Source organism: Sus scrofa, chromosome 7 (assembly GCF_000003025.6).
Source record: "Sus scrofa isolate TJ Tabasco breed Duroc chromosome 7, Sscrofa11.1, whole genome shotgun sequence".
Classification (NCBI taxonomy): domain Eukaryota; kingdom Metazoa; phylum Chordata; class Mammalia; order Artiodactyla; family Suidae; genus Sus; species Sus scrofa.
Genome location: NC_010449.5, coordinates 2,115,786 through 2,135,758, shown reverse-complemented (window position 1 = coordinate 2,135,758; position 19,973 = coordinate 2,115,786). Strand labels below are relative to the sequence as shown.

At 57.7% G+C, this 19,973-nt stretch overlaps 1 protein-coding gene across 3 annotated transcripts in view; it reads left to right on the top strand.

Moving 5' to 3' along the window:
- Positions 3,981-19,973, top strand: part of SLC22A23 (solute carrier family 22 member 23) — a 143,089-nt gene continuing 127,096 nt past the window's right edge. Inside the window, exon 1 of one of the 3 annotated variants that reach the window (XM_013977405.2) lies at positions 3,981-4,682. In XM_013977405.2, the coding sequence (XP_013832859.2) occupies positions 4,050-4,682 (633 nt within the window). In that variant the 5' untranslated portion in view covers positions 3,981-4,049. The remainder of the gene's footprint in view (positions 4,683-19,973) is intronic. The other 2 variants (XM_021100122.1, XM_021100121.1) reach the window with 2 other exon arrangements.

Below are 19,973 nucleotides of genomic sequence, written 5' to 3'. Positions count from 1 at the left end.
CCACAGCAACACCAGATTCCAGCCACGTCTGCGACCTACACCACAGCTGAAGGCAACGCTGGATCCTTCACCCACTGAACGAGGCCAGGGATTGAACCCGCACCCTCATGGTTCCTAGTCAGATTTGTTTCAGCTGCACCACGACGGGAACTCCACACACAGGATATTTTAAAATGCTGTATCTGGAGTTCCCACTATGGCAAGCAGGTTAAGGATCTGGCATTGTCTCTGCAGAGGCTCAGGTTGCTGCTCAGGCACAGGTTCAATCCCTGGCCAAGGCACAGTGGGTTAAGAACCCGGTGTTGCTGCAAGCTGCAGTGTAGGATTCAGTCCCTGGCCCGGGAATTTCCATATGCCACAGGTGGGGCCAGAAAATATATATATTACCTATATTTCAAGTATAAATTTTAAAAAATGAACATAGAGGTTAAAAAACCAACATGAAATCCATTGGCTATGACTAGTGTTGTACCTTTTATATTAAGTAACCCTGACACCTACTCTTTGAAATGAACTTTTACAGAATTAGGGAGGATTTCAACTTCAAGTTCCATCAACTTTAGAAGTAAGCCAAACATTTCTTTTCCCTCCTGCTACCTGTAAGGAAATAAAATTTTTCAATTGCAGTGGTGATTAGGTTGTAGCTTTTATTTCTTTTCATTATTTGTTCAATGTGTAGGAAATTGCAGGCCGATATTATCTCACATGCTTTCAGAGCAAGAGAGCTGGTGCTCAGTGAGCTCAGGATACTGTCATAAATTTGGGGTCACAAACTCAGATATTCTCTGGGGCGGAACAAACGACCTGCCCACACAGCCCTGTGTGCTCTGCAGAAGCAAAGGGCAGCTGGGTCTGCTGTAGACTCAAAGAACGGTCCCTCTCCTGATCTTCAAACAGTGGCCATTCTTTCTGCGGAGACGCCGTGTATAGTCTGTATGCTGCACTTGGCCTACGAACCAGCCGTCTGCAAAACCGGTAACTACCCACAAGAACATCACAGTGGGAGCTCACCTATTAACCACAATAACTTCCAATACGAAATAGAATTGGCAAGATCATTTTGATTCTCGTGCTGGCTGATGGGAGCACTACATCTGAGAGATTAAACAAACACGAAAAGGTTGCTTGGTGACTTAAAAATCAAAGTAAACAGAGATGGAGGCCCCAGCAGGTAATAGCCCCAAAGTGATAACAGCCGAATATACTCATTTATTCACAACTGCATAACTGTCCTGTGGGAGAGGGAGCAGGTAGTAAATGAGTAAACAAGAAAACCTGCACTTGCTGATAAGGAGCCCGCAGGAAAGTAGATAAGTGAGAGCAGGTGCCTGATGGGCTGCCCCACCTGGGCCAGCGAGCAGGTAGACTCACCCTGGCGGCCCTCGGAGTTTCCAATGATTCCCCTTTACTCTTTTTGTCCCGGGTCCCTCTGTGAGGTCACTTGTGGTATGTCTTAATAAATTAAAGGCCACTTTGACTGCTACCTTTTAATCTTCTTGACTTGATGGGGAGGGGTGGGGGATGGGCATGTGGAGCCAAGAGGGATTTAGGAAAACCCCTAATCTAATCAGCAACTTAATTACAATGGCTAGGTCCCCGCTGCAGCTGGCTAATTCTAAACGTTTTGTGGGGCTTCCTTTTTTGCTGTTGTCTTTTTTTTTTTTTTTTTTTTTTTTTTGGCTGCCACAAGAGCATATGGAGTTCCCAGGCCAGGGATCAGATCTGAGCCCAGCTGCGACCTACGTGGCAATGCTGGATCCTTACCCTACCAGGGATCCTTGCCAGACCACGGATGGAACCTGTGTCCTGGTGCTGCAGAGGGGCCTCAGATCCCATTGCATCACAGCGGGAACTCTCCTTTTAGCTCGAATTTTTAGAGGCACCATTTCGAGTGCCATCCCCCACTTCTGGGAATGTACCTTTCTGAGACAAGAACTAACAACAGCTGGGCAATGAAATGCCTTTCCAGGGCTTCTCCCACCTGAAAGCGCCTATTGACAATTATTTGTTAAAACTTCCTAGCATTTTCCCCCTTGGTTTGTCTCTTTGTTGTTGTTTATTGTTGTTGTTCGCCCTGCGTATTGAAACAGAGAAACCCTGGAAGGTAAAGTCCGAAGACCTGGTTCAAAGCCAGATACTTGGCTGTACTCTGGCCCACGCCTGCTCCGGTATTCACCTAACCCAAAGCTTTATCGTGAAGGCCCACCTCTTGGAGGGAGGCAGGGGGATCGCATAAGGGCTGAGTGAGCCTGTGTATTTGAAAGCCAGCCGTGCAAAGTGCACTCTTTGCTGAAATACTGAACGCCGAGTGCTTAGTGTCAAAATGCGTGCAGGTTTTGAGACCCATTTCTCAGGGGCTTGGTGTTTTCGCCAGCCCTCTGGGCCCCTGCGGCCCAAGCTTATCTAATCTCCCTTTCTCAGCCACACGGAAAAGCCCACGACCTCCCCGCCCCCAAAGCCCGAGCCACTGCAAGTCTTTTAAAGAATTCTCTCTGGTGTGTCGGTATTTTGCATAGCATGTACGTGCTGCCCATAACAAAACAGGAGCTGCCGGTTAACAATGTTAGCAAATAATGGAAATGCAGCGTGCATCCACTATATGCAGCTTCGAGGGTCTCCTTGCGGAAAGCAGCAGCATTTCTTTCAATCCCCCCCAAACAAGGCTGGAAATGGACTGCTCTACTTCAGATAGGCATTAGTAAACTTCTCAGAATGTCGAGCGTCTGCAACGCTGGGCGAGCCGGGCGAAGAGTGCCGGGCCAGGCCTGGGTGCAAGAGGAAAGAGGCGAACGCGGCCGTTTGCCGCAGGGCCGTGTTGTTTGCACGGCGCCGGCTGGGCACGGTCGGCGCGGAGCGCGGGAGAGGAGGGGAGGCTGGCCTCGGCGAGTGCGCCTGTGCACTCCGCCCCAAGGGCGGCTGCATCTTGGGGAGGGGGTGGGGAACACCGGCTCCGTTCACGGTCACGTACATGTAACTTGGTGCTGGCAACATATCCTTCCAGCCTCAGGCTCAGAATGCCTTTGGGAGCGGGGCAAGAAATGGCGGTTTGGGGGTGGGTGCTGCGGTCGGTGGCGGGGGACCCGCGGCCTGAAATGAGCCATGCGCCTCCTCGGCTCGAAAGTCAACCCTGCCGGCCCCTCGAAAAAGCGCAGGAGGGTCGCTCCGGAACGCTAGCCACCCTTGGGCGCGGGACCGGGCGTGGGGTGCGGGCGTCTGGTGGCGGGCACTTGGGAAGGCAGCCGAGGTCACTGAGCGCCGAGCCTGAGGACCAGCCGGTCCCTCGCTCCGCGCGCGCCGCCCCCTCCGGGCCCCCGGCCCAGGCGGCCGGGCGCGGAGCGGCGCCGGGCGGGGATCCTCGCGTGGGGCCCCGGCCGGGCATCCCGTGTCCCCGCCCCTCCCGGGCTCCCGCGGCGGCGGCGGCGGCGGCGGCCGGAGGGGGCGCTCGCGCGCAGGAGCCGGCGCAGCAGGTGCCGCGGTTACCTCCACCGCGCGGGGGGAGAGGGGGCGGGCCGGGGCGCGGGAGGCGGAGGGAGGCCGGAGAGCAGAGCCGGAGAGCGCGGCCGGCGCGGCACGCTGGCCCCGAGCGCGCGGCTTCCGGGAGGCGCCGGGGTCGGATAAATACATCCCGGCGCGCGGGGAGCGCGGAGTCGCCCGCACCGCCCGCGCCGCGCTCCGCAGGGCTCCGGCCGGCCGGCTCTGGCACAGGCGCGGCGCCCGCTCCTCCTTCTCGCGCGCCGGGCGCGGAGCCGCGGAGAGCGGCGGGCTCGGCCGCCGGCGCCCGGGCCGCTGAGCCGATGAGCGGCGGCGGCTGAGGGCCGCGGCCTCTGCCCGCCCTCCGCCCGGCGCCCGCCGGGGCCGCAGCCGGGGCGCGGGTGGCCGGGCATGGAGGCGCACTGACGCGCGCGGCGGCCGAGCGTCCCTGCGAGCGGCGGGCCCTCCTCGGCGGCGGCGGCGGCGGCGGCGGCGCCGGGCCCGCGCGCTCTGCCCGGAGCCCCGCGGGAGCCTCCGCCGCGCTCTATGCGCCTCTGCGGGCGCCGCGGGCCCGGGCCATGGCGATAGACCGGCGGCGCGAGGCGGCGGGCGGCGGGCCCGGGCGGCTGCCGCCCGCGGCCGAGGAGAACGGCGCCCTGCCGCCCGGGGACGCGGCGGCCTCGGCGCCCCTCGGAGGACGCGCGGGCCCCAGCGGCGGCGGCGACATCCAGCCGCTGCCCGCCCCGCACGCCGCGGGCGGCCCGCACCCGAGCCTCCTGTTGCTGGACTACGACGGGTCGGTGCTGCCCTTCCTCGGGGGCCTGGGCGGCGGCTACCAGAAGACCCTCGTGCTGCTCACCTGGATCCCGGCGCTGTTCATCGGCTTCAGCCAGTTCTCGGACTCCTTCCTCTTGGACCAGCCCAACTTCTGGTGCCGCGGGGCCGGCAGAGACGCCGAGCAGGCTGGGGTCACGGGCGCGGGCCGGTGGGGCGGCGGCGACCTGGCCAACTGGACCAGCCCCCCGACCACCCCCGCCTCCACCGCCGCCTGGGGCACGGCGGGCCCCCTTGGCAACGGCAGCGGCGCGGACGGGGGCGACGCGCCGCCACTGCCGTCCCCTCCGGACAAGGGGGACAACGCCTCCAACTGCGACTGCCACGCGTGGGACTACGGCATCCGCACAGGCCTGGTCCAGAACGTGGTCAGCAAGGTAAGGGCGGCGACCGCCCCGGCCCCCGCGTGCCCCTCCCGAGCGCTGTGTCCTCCGCGGTCCCTCCCCGCGCCCTCGTGCAGACCCAGGACCTGCAGTGCTGCGAGCCCGCGTGGCCACGCACCTCACGTGGGCTTGATCTCCCCCGTCCCTCAAACAGATGTGTTTGCCTGGGTGTGAAGCCAGGCTTAGTTAGGCAGCCCTCCGCGGGGGCGCCGGGGCACCTTAGCCTTCCCTAGTGGGTACCCGAACTCGCGTCCCAGCGCAGACACGGAAGGGGCGCCCCTCCCTCTGCAAAGACTCGAGCTCCCCCGCACGCCCCCCAGCTGTCAGTTCGTTCCGGCAGGGGTGGCCTTGGAGGGCAAGGCCTGATCTGTCACCAGGCGGCCCTGGAGGTCGCGCCTCTCAGGGTCCACGGGCTGGAGCCAAGACCTGGGCTCTGCCCTTTGCCCAGCCAGCTGCCTCCCAGTCTCCCACAAAGAAAGAGCATCCGGGAGAATCGTGCCTCTTCCCAGGTGTTCTTCCTGGAGGGCCTTGCCATCCAGCTCCGGCTTTGGACACAGACCAAAGCCAACTGGCCCCAGTTGTAGCCAGAGAAGCAAACAGCTTGTGAAAACGTTCCTTCCCTGTCCCCCAGCTCGGTCCTCCCCAAAGGCCCGCGTCGTTCACCCTGGACTTTGCCACCCCTGTGTCCCCTCACATGTCTTCTTGGGCGACCCCATGGCAGTGTAGGAAGGAGGGAAGCATCTGTGGGACTCCAGGGCCCGCCTGCTCCCACACAGCAGCTCTTTTGTCCAGGCGTGGAGACCCGCTCCTGGTCTGCTTTGGCTGAACAGCCCACTCGCTCAGGTCCCGGGCCCCCGCTGGCAGAGGCGCTGCATCCTGGGAGATGGAGCCGGAGTGTCGTGAGCTGTGCAGCGGGCATAAAGGTCGAGCCGGGGCAGCCCTAGAACATCGGTGCCCAGACCTCGACGGTTTTCTGGAGCCCTTAACATAGACGAGAGATCGTGCGCCAGGCTGTCAAACCAATCTGTGGGTTTTGCCATTTTGTGTTTTTCAATAAGTCATTTGCATTTCAAAGCGAATGTCGATCTTTCCCCCACTTCTGGGCAGTCCTGGGCAGTGTTTTCAATGCTTTGTTTAAATGCGGGGTTGAAATCGGACAGTTCACAAGAGTCCATGTGCGTGTATTTCACCCCTGCCCTCCCCCGCAACGCGTTAGTAAACAGTTGTGCCTCACGGAGGTGTAAGATGAAACTCTTACATCACCATAGCCGTTGTCTTCAGCTTGTACAGCCTGGTGAGAAATGATCCATCCCCCGGGAACTGTCGGGATTAGCTGTTAGAGGGGAAACTCCTTCTGGCTTGCTTCACCTTGGTCCCCTCCCCCGCCCCCAGGCAGCGCGTCCTTGGCAAAGGCGTTTCTGTGACTCTGTTTCCATCGTTGGAGGTCGGTGTGGTTTTTGTTTACCAGCCCCGAAAACTTAAGAACGGGGACTGTTTTAACCCTGCTGGTACGTCTGCGAAAGTCAGGATTGGCAACCTTTTCAGAGTCTTTGAGCCTCTTTCTAAAGTGGAGGAGGAATAACGTAGATTAACGCAGAGGTGTGTCGAGGGTGCTCGGTCCTGGGGTCCCAGGGGAGGCCATGTTCAAAGGTAGGAGGGGGGGACAGAGTATCAGTATCCTAGTGGGGGGACCCTGCGTCGGTGGTGGGAGGCGAAAGGAAAACAGTTCCTGAAAGCAGGCTTGTGGGGGCCCCTGGGAGTGCTGGGCAGGTGTTCTGAGTGAGCACCCCAGGGGGTCGAAGATGCCAGCATGCTTTGGGGTGCGTCGGGGACACGGCAGCCTGGGAGGTGGAGCCTGGGGGACAAGAGGTAGACACGGAAAAGGACGTATCGATTTTAACGCACCGATAAGGTCTAAATAAAGGACTGTCCTTCCTCGCTGTCCTGTTCCATAACCAAGGCTTTCAAGAGCTTTTTAAGCACATTTTGGCAGGTCCGAGGCCGCGGCTCTCTCCACTGGCAGTGGGTGCTGGATGCCGTATCAGGTATACGAATGTGCTCGTTCCAGGGGTCAGGTGCCCGTCAGCTTGGTTGGCAAGTGGAAGCAAAGTGCAAGGCTGCTGCTGCCCTGGGGATGAAAGCCCCAGTCTGAGAGGGCATTTTTACACTCACTGCACACCGCCGTCTCCCCACGTGCAAGTACACCCCAGGCAGGTGCAGGCTGCCCTGCAGGGTGGGCCCTGTGCTCTCCCCAGGTGTTAGGGTGATACAAGAACCCCCAGGCACCTACTCCGTTGCATTGAGGTTATGTTATAAATATGTATTGCAGTAGTAACCAGATAGCACACACAGTGTGGTCTATCATAGAGGCTGTAGTAGCCTCTCCGCACGTGACGTGAATCAGCCAAGCCAGCTAGAGGCCCAGATGGCTATGGTTCAGAGGGGTCTTGGGAGGTCCCCTTGTGGCTCAGTGGTAATTAACCTGACTAGTTAATGAGGATGCGGTTCAATCCCTGGCCCCGCTCAGTGGGTTAAGGATCCGGCATTGCTGTGAGCTGCGGTGTAGGCCACAGATGTACTTGGATCTGGCGTGGCTGTGGCTGTGGCTGTGGCTGTGGCTGGCTGGCTGCTGCAGCCCCCTAGCCTGGGAACTTCCATGTGCCCCAGGTACAGCCCTAAAAAGTAAAAAAAAAGGGGGGGGTGCTCTTGGAACTACGAGGCCCCTTTCCCCTCTGAGTAATGTCCCTGGCGTGGTGGCCCGTTAGCTGGGCAACCCACTCCTGGTGGCGCCTCCTGATAGGCCTGCGTTTTGGTGGCTGTAGCTTGGGTCACCTCATGCCTGGGGAGGTGGGGGCTCCCCCCCCAGTGATCCTTTTTCCTTCGCAGAGCACATGCTCAGGTGGCTGAGGACTCCAAGCACTGGCTTCTTCCCTGGCTAAGAAGCCTCCAGCCCCTTCATTGGTTCTGTCACGGCAGAATTCACTGTACTTGCTGATGGCGCCACGTGGCCTACGTGGCTCTTAAGCTCGGCGCCCTGAACACAATCCCCTGGCCTGGGTGTTCTGATCAGAAGAAGAGACATCGGACCCAGCGGAGCTTGGAGTTGGTGCATTAAATAAGACTTCCAGTGACATGGGTCTACTTCGAGGCCATGGTCACCAAACCTCGATGGTGCCCCGTTAACTCAGGGCTTTCTCAGCCTGTGCTCATGTGACACGCACAGCGCACCGTGCCCGTGTCATCTTGCTGGTTTGGGGATATTGGATTTCTCCCGTTAGGATCTTTTTTCTTTTCTTTTCTCTTTTTTCCTTGGTCCCTGGTATTTGTAATCTGGCCCAGAATTTGCAGGGCCTTCAAAATAATAATAACGCCCTCTTTCCTTTGTGCTGCCCCAGACGCTTTTCTAACCCTTCTCACGGAAGGTATTTCCTTTGACTGAGAGTGTTGGGCCGTCCAAGGCCAGTCTCAACACTGTCGTCTTGGATTTGAAGTCAGTTTACCGGCCTCGAGTGGCCCAGGCCAGCCTGGTCCTCACCTTCCACATGCCCATCACAGCCCTGCATCTCATCCCCTGGCCGTGTAGGATTGCCAGGGCTTAAGACAACCCCGCTGATTTGAAAATCTTTCGTTACACTTTGCATGGGTTGTCCTGCATTGTTCAACCCCTTGTTGGTTTCTAATGCTCCCCACTTCCTTGAAAAACCCCTAGAATTTTGCCAAAAATCAGTGTCAGCAACGCTTTAAGAACCCCACTCTTTTTCTGTCCATGAAGTTTGGGGTGTTGGTCTGTCTCCAATTTCTCTGGTATTTCTCTTACTGTCCAAGAATTCTCACAGGTTGCTGTAAAGTAACCTGAGAGTTTAAATATCCCAGGAAGTAATTTAAATTTGGGGGGGGGGTTGTGTGTGCTCAAGGCTAGACAATAAAGTGACTCGATACGGTTTAATTGGGGTAAAAGAATTACAGTACCTTCCCAATAGCAACATCTTTAGAAAGAACTGAGCCGTAGGTCTCCCTAGTAATGGTTTTCTCTGGTTTGTCTACCGCATACAACACAACAGCCAACATCTGTGTGTGTGTGTCTGTTTTTGGAAATTGATTGAGACGATGGGCTCCCAGGGGATGGCGAGCAGCAGTCAAGGTAACATGTCTTGCCCTCTCTGCTTCCAGTTTCCCTCTTCAGAAGCAGCCATGGTTCCCAGTTCCTTATGTATCTTTCGGGATACATTTTCATTGATGTGTTTTTCTCTTGGAAGCTGTAACATGTTATATAGACTCTTCCATGCGTTTTGTTCACCTGCTTCGGGGGTGGGAGCCTAACAGTACAGGGAGCCCCTCCCTCTTTTCTCTGTCTGCGTAGCATCCCCCCCACCCCCGTCTGTTGTCTGTCCCGCCAAGATGTAACAAGTCTCCCGCCAAGGGGGCATTTAGGTTGTTTCTGGTCTGTTCTGTTGTAATATGTGGTGAAATCCTGGCCCACTGATTCTCGTAGAGGCGGAGGGTCAAGTTCAGCCCCTTTCCCTTTGAAGATTTGTCAGAGTGGCCCCCGTAGAGGCCGTATCACCAAGGCACAGTCCCTTGACAAGGTGCAGGCCCCGCTCCCACACCCTCCCTGAACGGGGTGGGGTGCCCAGGGCGTTGTCACCACTTCTGTATGCCCTCGAGTTGGACTTGCGAGAAACTGTATTTGCCCATTGTCGTCATTTGCATTCTCTTGTCAGGAAGGAGGCAAACACCTGAAGTTTTCTGAGTCACCTGTGTTTCCGTGTCTGTGAACTTTCTCTTGCTTTGGCCTTTTGTGTGTCTCTGCTGGAAGGGGCATTATTGTCGTACTGATTATAGAAGCACGTTATACATAAAGTAAATTAATGTTTAGGCTGTTTTGTAAATATCTCCCCCCCCCCGCTTTGTTCTCTTTTGATTTCGTCTGTGGATTTTTTGGTGCGCAGAGACTTTGGTTTGTGGAGGGTCAAATGACGCTTCCATGGTTTCTGGATCTTGTGTGAGATCAAGGTCTTCCCGAATCCTGACTCTTAGGGGGAGTCTCATGTTTTCTTCTCCTATTTTTATGACCTCAGTCCCTCTTTGATTTGGTGGTGTAGGTGTCACATTGGCTGCTGTGGAGTTATAGGAAATAAATGTTAGGTCAGCGGAGGTAACAGCATTTCTTGCAAGCTCTGACTTGCTCGTGATGAGCTCCTAAGCGTCGCATCTGGCGTGGTCTCCTCCTCGATGAAGAGAGCAGAAGTCACACAGTCTCTAAGCCATTCTTCCATCTTTTGGGGGGACAGTGTTTGTTCCCAGGTCTCACCTTTCCTTCACTGTCTTGGCCTGGACCAGCTGCAGAACCTCTTGTCTTTAGCGTTGTTTTGCAAGCCTCAATTCATTTCGGCCTTGAGTCCAAGGGAGGATTGAGTCAAAAGTTGCTGTCATTTAAAAACATGTTGGGGAGTTCCCATCGTGGCTCAGTGGTTAACAGACCAGACCAGCATCCATGAGGACTTGGCCTCGCTCAGTGGGTGAAGGATCCGGCGTTGCCATGAGCTATGGTGTAGGTCACAGATGCGGCTGGGATCTGGCATTGATGTGGCTGTGGTGTAGGCCGGCAGCTGCAGCTCTGATTCGAGCCCTGGCCTAGAAACTTCCGTATGCCTCTGGTGCGGCCCTAAAAGGAGAGGAAAAAAAAAAAAAAGTGTTGGACACTGAATGTGGGTTGTGGCATTGCAACAGACCAGGGGTGCAGGAGGCAGCTTGGCGCACAGTCGGGCTGCCAAGCAGGTGGTAGGAGGTGCCCGGGCGGGAGCCCTTCTCAGGCAGCGCACACCACACACCTGGCTTATCTTCCGAGAAACAGTTGTTAGGCAGTCATCACGCCACTCAGTGTGACCTGGGTCACTTTTTTTTTTTTAACCTTCTTCCCTCCCCCTCCCTTTCAGACCCTCTCGTGTGCGCCCCTGGGCCCAGCCCTGGGCCTCGCGTCGGCGAAATAGCGCAGCTCCCATCGAGCTGTATAGACTAACGAGGGAGGTGCACCTTAACTAATTAGAGTCACTTGTTAATTACAAACTGAGTTAAGTGAGCGGAAAGGAAGGGAAATGAGAGAACGGGCGTCCAGGCGAGCGGACTGAGAGCCGGAGGATGTGTGTTTTCCGGGAGGGGAGCAGCACCTGCAAGGGTCCTGTGGCCTGGGGGCCCCTGGAGACGGGATGCAGTGCAGCTGGGAGCTCGGGATGGGTGACTCAGAGCCACGACGAACTCGGCCAGCGAGGGATGGGTTGGGACCGGAGGGCGGCCCGGGAGAGCCTGCAGACTGAGAAGAGGGCTGGGGTCTGACCCGGTGCCTGCAGTGGAGATAGGGGCCCCAAGGTCAGGCAGTGGGGAAGCCGCGCCGCTTCTGCTGCGGGAAGGAGGCCTTTGGCTGGAGGGGGGTCCTGAGTGGAGCCGTGGAGAATCCCGCTGGCCGGCAGGTCTAGACCAGGCTTTGGATGGGCCTGACGCTGCTCCCAGGGCTGCGGATGGGAAAAGCACTGGCCTCGGGGAGTTCTAGCAGGTTCCTCTTGCTCTCCCGACTCAGAAGGGGCGGGTGCTAATTAAATTTCCACGAGGCGGAAGGACCCTGGGATGGGAAGCTCCTGGCTGGAATTGGCTTTATTCAAGCAGCTTCACCTCTGCCCAGTGCCCAGCATGGGTAGAAGTCTGTCCCAGGGGGTTCCTGTTGTGGCTCAGTGGTAAAGAACTGGACTAGTATCCGTGAGAATTCAGGTTCGATCCCTGGCCTCACTCAGTGGGTTAAGGATCCAGCATTGCCAGGGGCTGTGGTGTAGGTCGCAGACACGGCTCAGATCTGCTGTGGCTGTGGTGTAGGCCAGCAGCTGCAGCTGTGTTTGACCCCTAGCCTGGACACTTCCATGTGCCTCGGGTGCGCCCTAAAAAGCAAAAAAAAAGTCCTGGGCATGGCTAATGAGGTATTTTCTGGTCTGAGGCTGAGCCGAGGGGGAGGGTGAGCTGGGGTCACCGAGGTGTGCAGAGCTGTCGCTCCAGGCTCAGGATCTCTCACCTCACCCCAAGGGTGTTCTTACTTCTGCCAGGGGGCCCTTCTTGGGAGGGGGAAGCGCCCGAGGGGCCCTGCCCCTCCAATTCATCTTTACTGGTCTGCTGCCCCCCACCCCCACCCAGGGTGGGCGTGATCCTGTGCTGTGGTCACCTGCGGCTTCGTGTCAGGGGCTGTACAGACCGGCCCCTAATCTTGGCTCTTTCTGCCCCTGGGCCCGTTTCCTGCCTTTCCCTCCTTCTGCCTGCTGGTCCCTGCCCACCCCCCAGATCGGCCTCCTCCTGCAGCGCTGCAGGCACCTGCTGTGCGTCTGTCCAGCCCCCGCTGGAGGTGTATTCTTTATCCACCAAGTCCTCACCTGAGCGTCTGAGCTCACCTGAGCTGAGGGCATGGAAAGAGCTGGAGCGCATTAGTTTGGCAGGTGTGAGTTGTGACCCATTCACATGTGGGACCTTCATGGGTGCCGTGGGTGCCCTGGGGCAGAATGCGAGAGAGCCCCCGCCCTCCCTCCAGGTGCTGGCTAGGCCGCCAGAGGCCCCTGGAAAAAACTCGGATTCCTTTCTTCCTGGCCTGTGGGCGAGGACCAGCGGAACGAGTCAGGTGAGAAACGCTTGGGGGGAGGAGCTGACAGCCTCACCCGGAAGCCAGGGTCAGTCTGGCAGTTTGCAGGGGTCTCTCGCCTTCGCCCAGAAACTGATGTCACGGAGGCCCAGGGTGCCCTTCAGACGGGATGCCCGGCCAGGTGGCCTGAGGAGTCCGGCCAAGAAGGAGCTCCGGCGGGCTTTGTCTGAAAGACGCTTTAAGGGTTGCGGGTTCTCAGAGTTTTCAGCTAAGAGGGCCCCGCCTCTGGCCGCAGGGCTCAGGGATCTGGAAGGGAAAGGGCCTTCCTGGCGGCCGGGGTCCCTGGATGGGAGGGGGCTCTGCCTAGTGCTCCTGTGCCCCCTTCCAGGTCTCGGGTCAGAAATCTCGGGTCAGAGTCCAGGCCCTTCAATGGAGGGTGGTCGGCTGTGTAGAGAAGCTGGGTTGGCCGCGCTGGGTGGCAGCGGATCACAGAGAAGCTGGAAAGAGGGGCAAGGGTGAGGCTGCCCTGAGGGATCCGGGGGCTGACTTCAGGGCAGGTGCAAACGGAGAGAGGGCCAGGCCCTGGACGGCAGCCCTGCCCACCCGGAGCGCTGGCCCTCCCACAGGTTGGTGGTCCAGACTTGGCTCTGGGTCGCTGATCCCATGCTGGTCATTGCATATGGGCCGACCTCCGCCCAGACCAGCGACCTCGAGAGGCACACACCTGGTTTTCTGGGGCAGGGCAGGGCTGAGGGCTGCTTTAAATGGATGTCCCGGCAGCAAATCGTGGCTGCAACGGACCTGCCAGTGGTCTCGGGCCGTCGCTCACGGGGTGTTCATCTCAGGACCCTCTTTGGTTGCAAGTCATGAAAAGAAATCTCAAGTTATGTTGATCAATGAACTAGAAATGTATTGGAAGAGGCAGGGGTGGCTCAGGATACCCAGGTGGGTTCCGAGGCCAGAAAATGGGGTGGGGGTATTTCAGGAGCCCGGCTGCTACCTCCGCCTTTTGAAGCCACACCGCTTCTCCTGAAATCGGCTCTCCTCCCCCTCCAGGCTGGCTCGGTCCTTTGCTCACCTGGTCTCTGGTCTGGCAGCAGCCAGCACCCCTCTGTCCAGGTTCCTGGGTGCAATTCCATGCCCAGCTGGGGTGGGGGGAGGGCAGGGTGCAGTTACCCAGGGCGGGGGGAGCCCTTTGGAGCATATGATGGGGGCAACAGTAGAAGGGGCTGGCGATGGATCTTTTCAGCGAATGATAGAGAATCAATGAATATTGATGATTTACCATTCAGCGCTTTAGACAAAATATTCTTTTTCTTCCCAAGCTCAGTGTGGGATTGGCAGGGATACCCGCCTGGGCTTCTTTTCTGGAAATAGGTGTGGGCGGTCTCAGCCATTAGCTCCAGATCTGAGGGAGCCCCTGAGCAGACCCCAAAACACTAGGGAAGTGGGGCCCCACCCTGCTCCCCCCGGGAGGGGCTCCTGGTTTCTCCAGACCCTTCTGCTGGCCCAGCCCAGCCTCATAACTGGGGGGGCCCAGCTAGATGAAAACCAGGGCCTCTTGGTCAAAAATGATGACCAAGGTTGAGACAGGGACTGCGAGCATTAAGCCCCAGGCGGCCCTTCTGTGTCAGGGCCTGCTCCTGGGCCCCTCTGCCTGTCATTGTCCCCAGAGCCGGTTCCCCTTTGCCCTCCAGTTCCACACCCCTCTGCGCCTCCGCTGCTTGTTTGGGTCCTTTTCTCAATTTCTTGCAGTAATAGCATAACTCACTTTGTGGGTCCTGTTTTTCGGGCCCTAAGCATTGAGTTCCGGGTGTTTAGTTAGCGCGGGGCCTGCAGTGGCTCCAAGGAGCCGGGAGGCTTCTTACTTGGGAAACGTTGCTCCAGAAGAGAGACAGTCCGTTTTCTTATCTGTGCGCTGAACCCACAGCTGAGTCACAGGAGCCTGCAGGGACAATGTCCAGTCATAGGAATGCTGGGTAAATGTTTATCAGCCTTTCTATTTTTTTAAGTGGGGAAAAGGGTCAGTCTTTGTATAACCGAAGCCTGCTAGCTGAGAGTCACTCTTTAGTTCTTAGTATCATTTAAAGTGTGAGTCCGAGGAGATGCTTTCGCTGTAAACCCGCCGCAAGCGTCCGGGGTCGTATTCAGTTGCGGACGGTTGTGCGCGCAGCCTCGTAATTTGCACTCCAGGCTCTTTCCTCCCAGATTAGAGGAAAAGCTGCCTTCTCTGTGCGTTCAGAAGATGCCTTACCAAAAAAAAAAAAAAAAAAAAAAAAAAAAGGAGTTCCCGTCGTGGCGCAGTGGTTAACGAATCCGACTAGGAACGATGAGGTTGCAGGTTCGATTCCCTGCCTTTGCTCAGTGGGTTAACGATCTGGCGTTGCTGTGAGCTGTGGTGTAGGTCGCAGACGCGGCTCGGATCCTGCGTTGCTGTGGCTCTGGCGTAGGCCGGTGGCTACAGCTCCGATTCGACCCCTGGCCTGGGAACCTCCACATGCCATGAGAGAGGCCCAAGAAATAGCAAAAAGAAAAAAAAAAAAGATGCCTTACGATTGGGCACCCTGGATTGTTTCATCCTGAGTAACTCCACTGTCCTTAAATGAATATATGTGATTATTTGCAGTAAACACAAAGTTTTTGTCCTACTTAAAACTGTTTTGGGGGTTCCTGTATGGCTCAGTGGTTAACAAATCCGACTAGGAACCATGAGGTTTCGGGTTTGATCCCTGGCCTCGCTCAGTGGGTTAAGGATCCTGCATTGCCGTGAGCTATGGTGTAGGTTGCAGACGCAGCTCGGATCTGGCGTTGCTGTGGCTGTGGTGCAGGCCAGGGGCTACAGCTCCGATGAGACCCTAGCCTGGGAACCTCCACTTGCCACAGGTGTGGCCTAGAAAAGACAGACCAAAAAAAAAAAAAAAGCAACTGTTTTAATTGCGGTAACATGTACGTAACATAAAGTTTACCATTTTCGCCATTTCTCGATGCCCAGTTCGGTGGCGTTAAGCACATCCACGCGTTGTGTAAGCATCACTCCATCCATCGCCAGAACTTTTTCACTTTCCCCGACTGAACCCCTGTCCCATTAAACACTAGCTCCCCCCCGGCCCCCCAGCCCCACCGGTCTACTTTCTGTCTCTGTGCTTCTGTCGACTCTTGTACCTCGCGGAGAGTGGAGTCATTTCTCGTCCTGCTGTGACGGCTCAGTTCACGGGCTCCCCCACATTTTCGCACGTGTCAGAATTCCCCTCCTTTCCAAGGCTGGGCAGTGTTCCGTCGGGCTCGTACCCCAGCTGTCCATCCATCCTCTGTTAACAGGCCCTCGGTGGTTCTCCCCTGTCGGCCGCCATCGGGCTGCTGCCGGGAACACAGGTCCTGCCCCGCGCCCCATGCAGCCCTGCCCTGTGTAGGCCTTGCTCTGCCCAGGGTGGGACCCGAGGAACAGAGGGTCCTCTCTGTGGGCGGTGTCAGGGATGGCAGGCGGCCTGTCTGTGGCCTCGGCCCGACTGTCCACCCTCCCCACTCTCTCCTTGGGGAGAAGGCCGTGGAGGGGTCCTTCCGTCTCGCCTTCTCTGCATCCCTGCTGCCTCCTGCATCCCTTCCTGCGAGAGTCCTTTCCGTCACCCGCCTCCTGATGGTTCCAGGTGTCTTAGCTCCTCAAGGGCCGCGGAACAAGCACTGCAGACCAGACGGGGCGGCTCAGACAACACACGTGTGCTCCCCGCTGTCGGGAGGTTGACATCCAAGATCCAGGTGTCACAGGGCTGGTTCCTCTGAGCCCCCGCCCCCCAGATGGTGGTGGCCGCCTTCTCCCTGTGTCCTCACAGCTGTGTCCTCCCCTCCTCTTACAAGGTCGCCAGTCCTGCTGAATCAGGTTCCCCTCAGTGACCTGTGGAGTGGCCACTCCTGTCAGGACCCATCTCCAGGCAAGGCACGTTCTGAGGTGCTGGGGTCACGACCTCCACACAGAAGGGTCTTGGGCGAAGGGACACAGTGCAGCCCAGGACACCTGTGTTCCAGCACACGACCCCCGTACGGCGGCCGCCGGTCTTTGTCTATAACTGTTTCCCAGAAGCCCCGGGCCTGTGCATTCCGTGACTGCTGGACCGACCCTGTCCCCAAATCCCACTGTTTTGGTCCTAAATTGCATCTGAATGGCTTTTTTTTTTTTCTTGTCTTTTTGGGGCCGTCCCCACAGCATATGGAGGTTCCTAGGCTGGGGGTCAAATCAGAGCTACAGCTGCCACCTACACCACAGCTCACGGCAACGCCAGATCCTTAACCCACTGAGCAAGGCCAGGGATCGAACCTGCATTCTCATGGATACGAGTCAGATTCGTTTCTGCTGAGCCACACCGGGAGCTCCGAGTGCCTCTTTTCACTCCCACTTCAAGCTCGTGGGGGCGTTTGTGGCCTTTAGGATGCCGTTGGACCTGGGTGGCGGGTCTTCACGGTCCCCACCGGCCACTCCTGCCCCTGCCCCCACCGAGCAGCACAGGGACCCTGTGGCCCAACCCTGCTTGGTCCTCAGACAGCCTCAGCTTTGCATGTGGTGTCTCTCCAGCCCGGAGGCCGCCCCTGGCTCTGGGCCTTTCCTGCCCCTGACCCTCCACGCGGGTCCCCACCCCGCCTTTCCAGCCCCGGTGCACACCCTCAGCGTCCAGCCCTGGCAGGTGTTCCCCCACGGGGAAGTGAGGTGGGGGGTTGTGGCCCGATGGGGGGGGTGCAAAGTGATTGAATTCTAAGATGACGACAAGAGAACAGGCGGCTTCACGGGTGGCCTCGGGCTGGAAGTCAGGCTCGGGAAGCCGCCTTCCAGGGGTCGTGTGACTTATGTGTAAGAGCAGCTAAGCAAACTGCAATTGGTCCCGGGCTCCGGAGCCCAGATGTCTTTAAGCTGCTGTGTTCCAGAATGTTAAGTCACAAAGCCTTTCCTTCCAGTGACAGCCCTGTGTGGACAGAATTGGTCTTTCTGGATCTGGGACCGGGGGGGAAGGGGGGTCTGGAAAACCTGGGCTCACCTGGGGGGCTTTGGGACATGGCTGTGGGACCCAGGCAGCGATTGTTAAGAAAGTTCTGGGAGGTTCCACGTGGTACGATTCTCCCCTGAGGGATGTGTGGCAGTGTCTGGAGACATTATGGTTGTCACGGCCCAGGAGGGGGTGTTACCGACACTGGCGAGCAGAGACCAGGGACCTACTGTCCGTGGTGCGATGCACAGGGCAGACCCCCAGCAAAGAGTGAACGCCCGGGAGTGGTGAGCGCCAGGCCTGCGGCACCCAGTCTGGGCTGACACGGAAGCTCATTGCGTTCCTTGACCCCACCCAGCACAGGGCCAGGGGTCAGCCCGGGTGAGACCACAGCTCCCCTGTGACCCTGGCAGGAGCTGCAGAGGTGACAGGGTGGTCACCGGGCCGGGTCCTCTGCCCCCTGAAGAAAGCATCTGCCAAGCGCGATGGTGCTAGAAGCCGGGCGCGGCGGGCGGGTGGCGAGGCCCAGCCTGGGTACCAGGCGGGGTACCTGCCAGTGCTTGTTGTTAATGACCCAGGCTGCTCACCAAACAGGTCTTTTGAACCTCTGCTTAGAATAAGGGTTAATTACTTGAAAAGGAAACATTTATTTGCCAGTAAAAGGTATTTATTTTCAAAACGGCTCTCATTCAGACTCGCCTTTCCCACAATTAATTCCCATTAGGTGCTTTGATAGTGTTTTCAGCGGCAGGAAACGAGAGCTGCCTCATGGGGCCAGAAGCAGCTGCAGGCGCTGCTTACGGTGTCCGGGGAGCAGACCCAGGCGACACCCTGGCCCAGGGGTGGTCCTGATGTGACATCCCCCACCACGCCAGGCCCTCCCAAAGCCAGCCTTTGGGTCACCGGGACTGCTGGCCAGGGACCCCTCCACTGACCGAGCTGACCGCCCACTTCGGGGAGGCCCAGACCCCCGAGAGGTCTTTCCTTCCTTGGATGTGCCCAGCGCCGTCTGTCTGTCCCCCTTCCGAGGGTCTGTGCTCCCCGGCGAGCACGCGTAGGAGCCGCGTAGTGCTGCGGGTGGGGCGTTCCTAGCGGCTCTCCGAAGTAACTTTCGAGTAGGAAATGCAGATGCTCTGGGAGTTCCCGTTGTGGCTCAGCAGTAACGAACCCGACTAGATCCACAAGGACTCAGGTTCGATCTCTGGCCTTGCTCAGTGGGTTAAGGATCTGGCGTTGTCGTGAGCTTAATGTAGGTCGTGGTGTAGGTCGCAGACGTGGCTCGGATCTGGTGTTGCTGTGGCTGTGGTGTAGGCCAGAAGCTGCAGCTCCGATTCGCCCCCTGGCCTGGGAACTTCCATATGCTGCAGGCACAGCCCTAAAAAGGAAAAAAAAAAATATGCTCTGACCAGTGGTGACCCAGCGAGAGGTCAGCAGTGTGAGAAGGTGACACGTCTTGGTTGGGGCCTGTCCATAGCTTGGAAGCTTCAGGAGCCATCGCGTGGTCTTCTAGGTTCCAGAGTAGAGTTTTTTAAAATTATTATTATTTCCCTGTAGTAGAAAATTTATTTTTAACCTTTTTCTGGGAAATCCTATAAGAAGCCACTTTTCAAAATGGATATATCGAGGTTATGAGGGCGTTTTGCGTTCCTTTGGTTCTGTGTGCCTGCTGATAACACATCTGCATTAATTGTGCTTTAAGTGCACGCAGTGGAATCTCCCCTTAACTAGTTTTCACCTTTCATCTTGTTTTTCCTCTGCATACAGTGCTTTCCAGGCTAGGGTCGAGTAAGAGCTGTAGCTACAGGCCTGTACCACAACTGTAGGAACGCAGGACTCAAGCCGCGTCTTCGACCTACTTCACAGCTCACAGCAACACAGGATCCTTAACCCACTAAGTAGGGCCAGGGATCGAACCTGTGTCCTCATGGATACTAGTCAGGTTCATTCCTGCTGAGCCACAGCAGGAACTCCAACTCTGGTCTCCTTTGACCGAGCCTCACGTAGGTAATTTGAGGGGAGCAGGTGAAGAAGGAAGGCTCCAGCCGCGACTCTGGGTCTCGCTCCAGTGGCACTCTGGGGAGAAATGCAAGTGACCCGGGTGGGCGGGGGGGTGACCCGAAGTTCAGGACTCAGTTTATGATGCCGAGAGTAGGTTTTTCAGTCTCCAAAAGGCACTTTTCTCGTGTCGAGTGGGCGCGGTGGCCCACGGCAGCCTTTCCTGAGGGAGCTGGTTGAATCTGTACGGAGAGCAGAGGTGGCGGCCTGAGCACCTCTGACGACTTCAGGCAGGGAGGGGACCACACGGAGGAGAGTCCAGAGGGTGTGACACTCACGCTGGCTGGGCAGCCCTGTGCGTGAAGAGCCGGGGAGCGGTCTGGGTGGGGAGGCCGAGTGGGGGTCCGTGCTGGGATGGGGGTGCTCCTGTGTCCCCTGGGAGCAGAGGTGGCAGAGCTGTGAAGGGTTGAACCCTCGGGGATCAGTAGGGAGGTCGTCCGCTCCAATAGCAGAAGACCTCGGGGGTCCCCGAGCTCTGAAACATGCGGGGATGTGAAGATTTTCTGGAGTCAGGGATACTCCGCGGGGCTGGTCCATCCAGCATAGAGAGGCTGGTGCACCCGGGCCGCTGTGACAAAGCATCACAGCCCGAGGCGGACACAGCGGGGTTTACCGCTCGCCGTCTGGAGGCTGGAAGCCCAAGGCCGA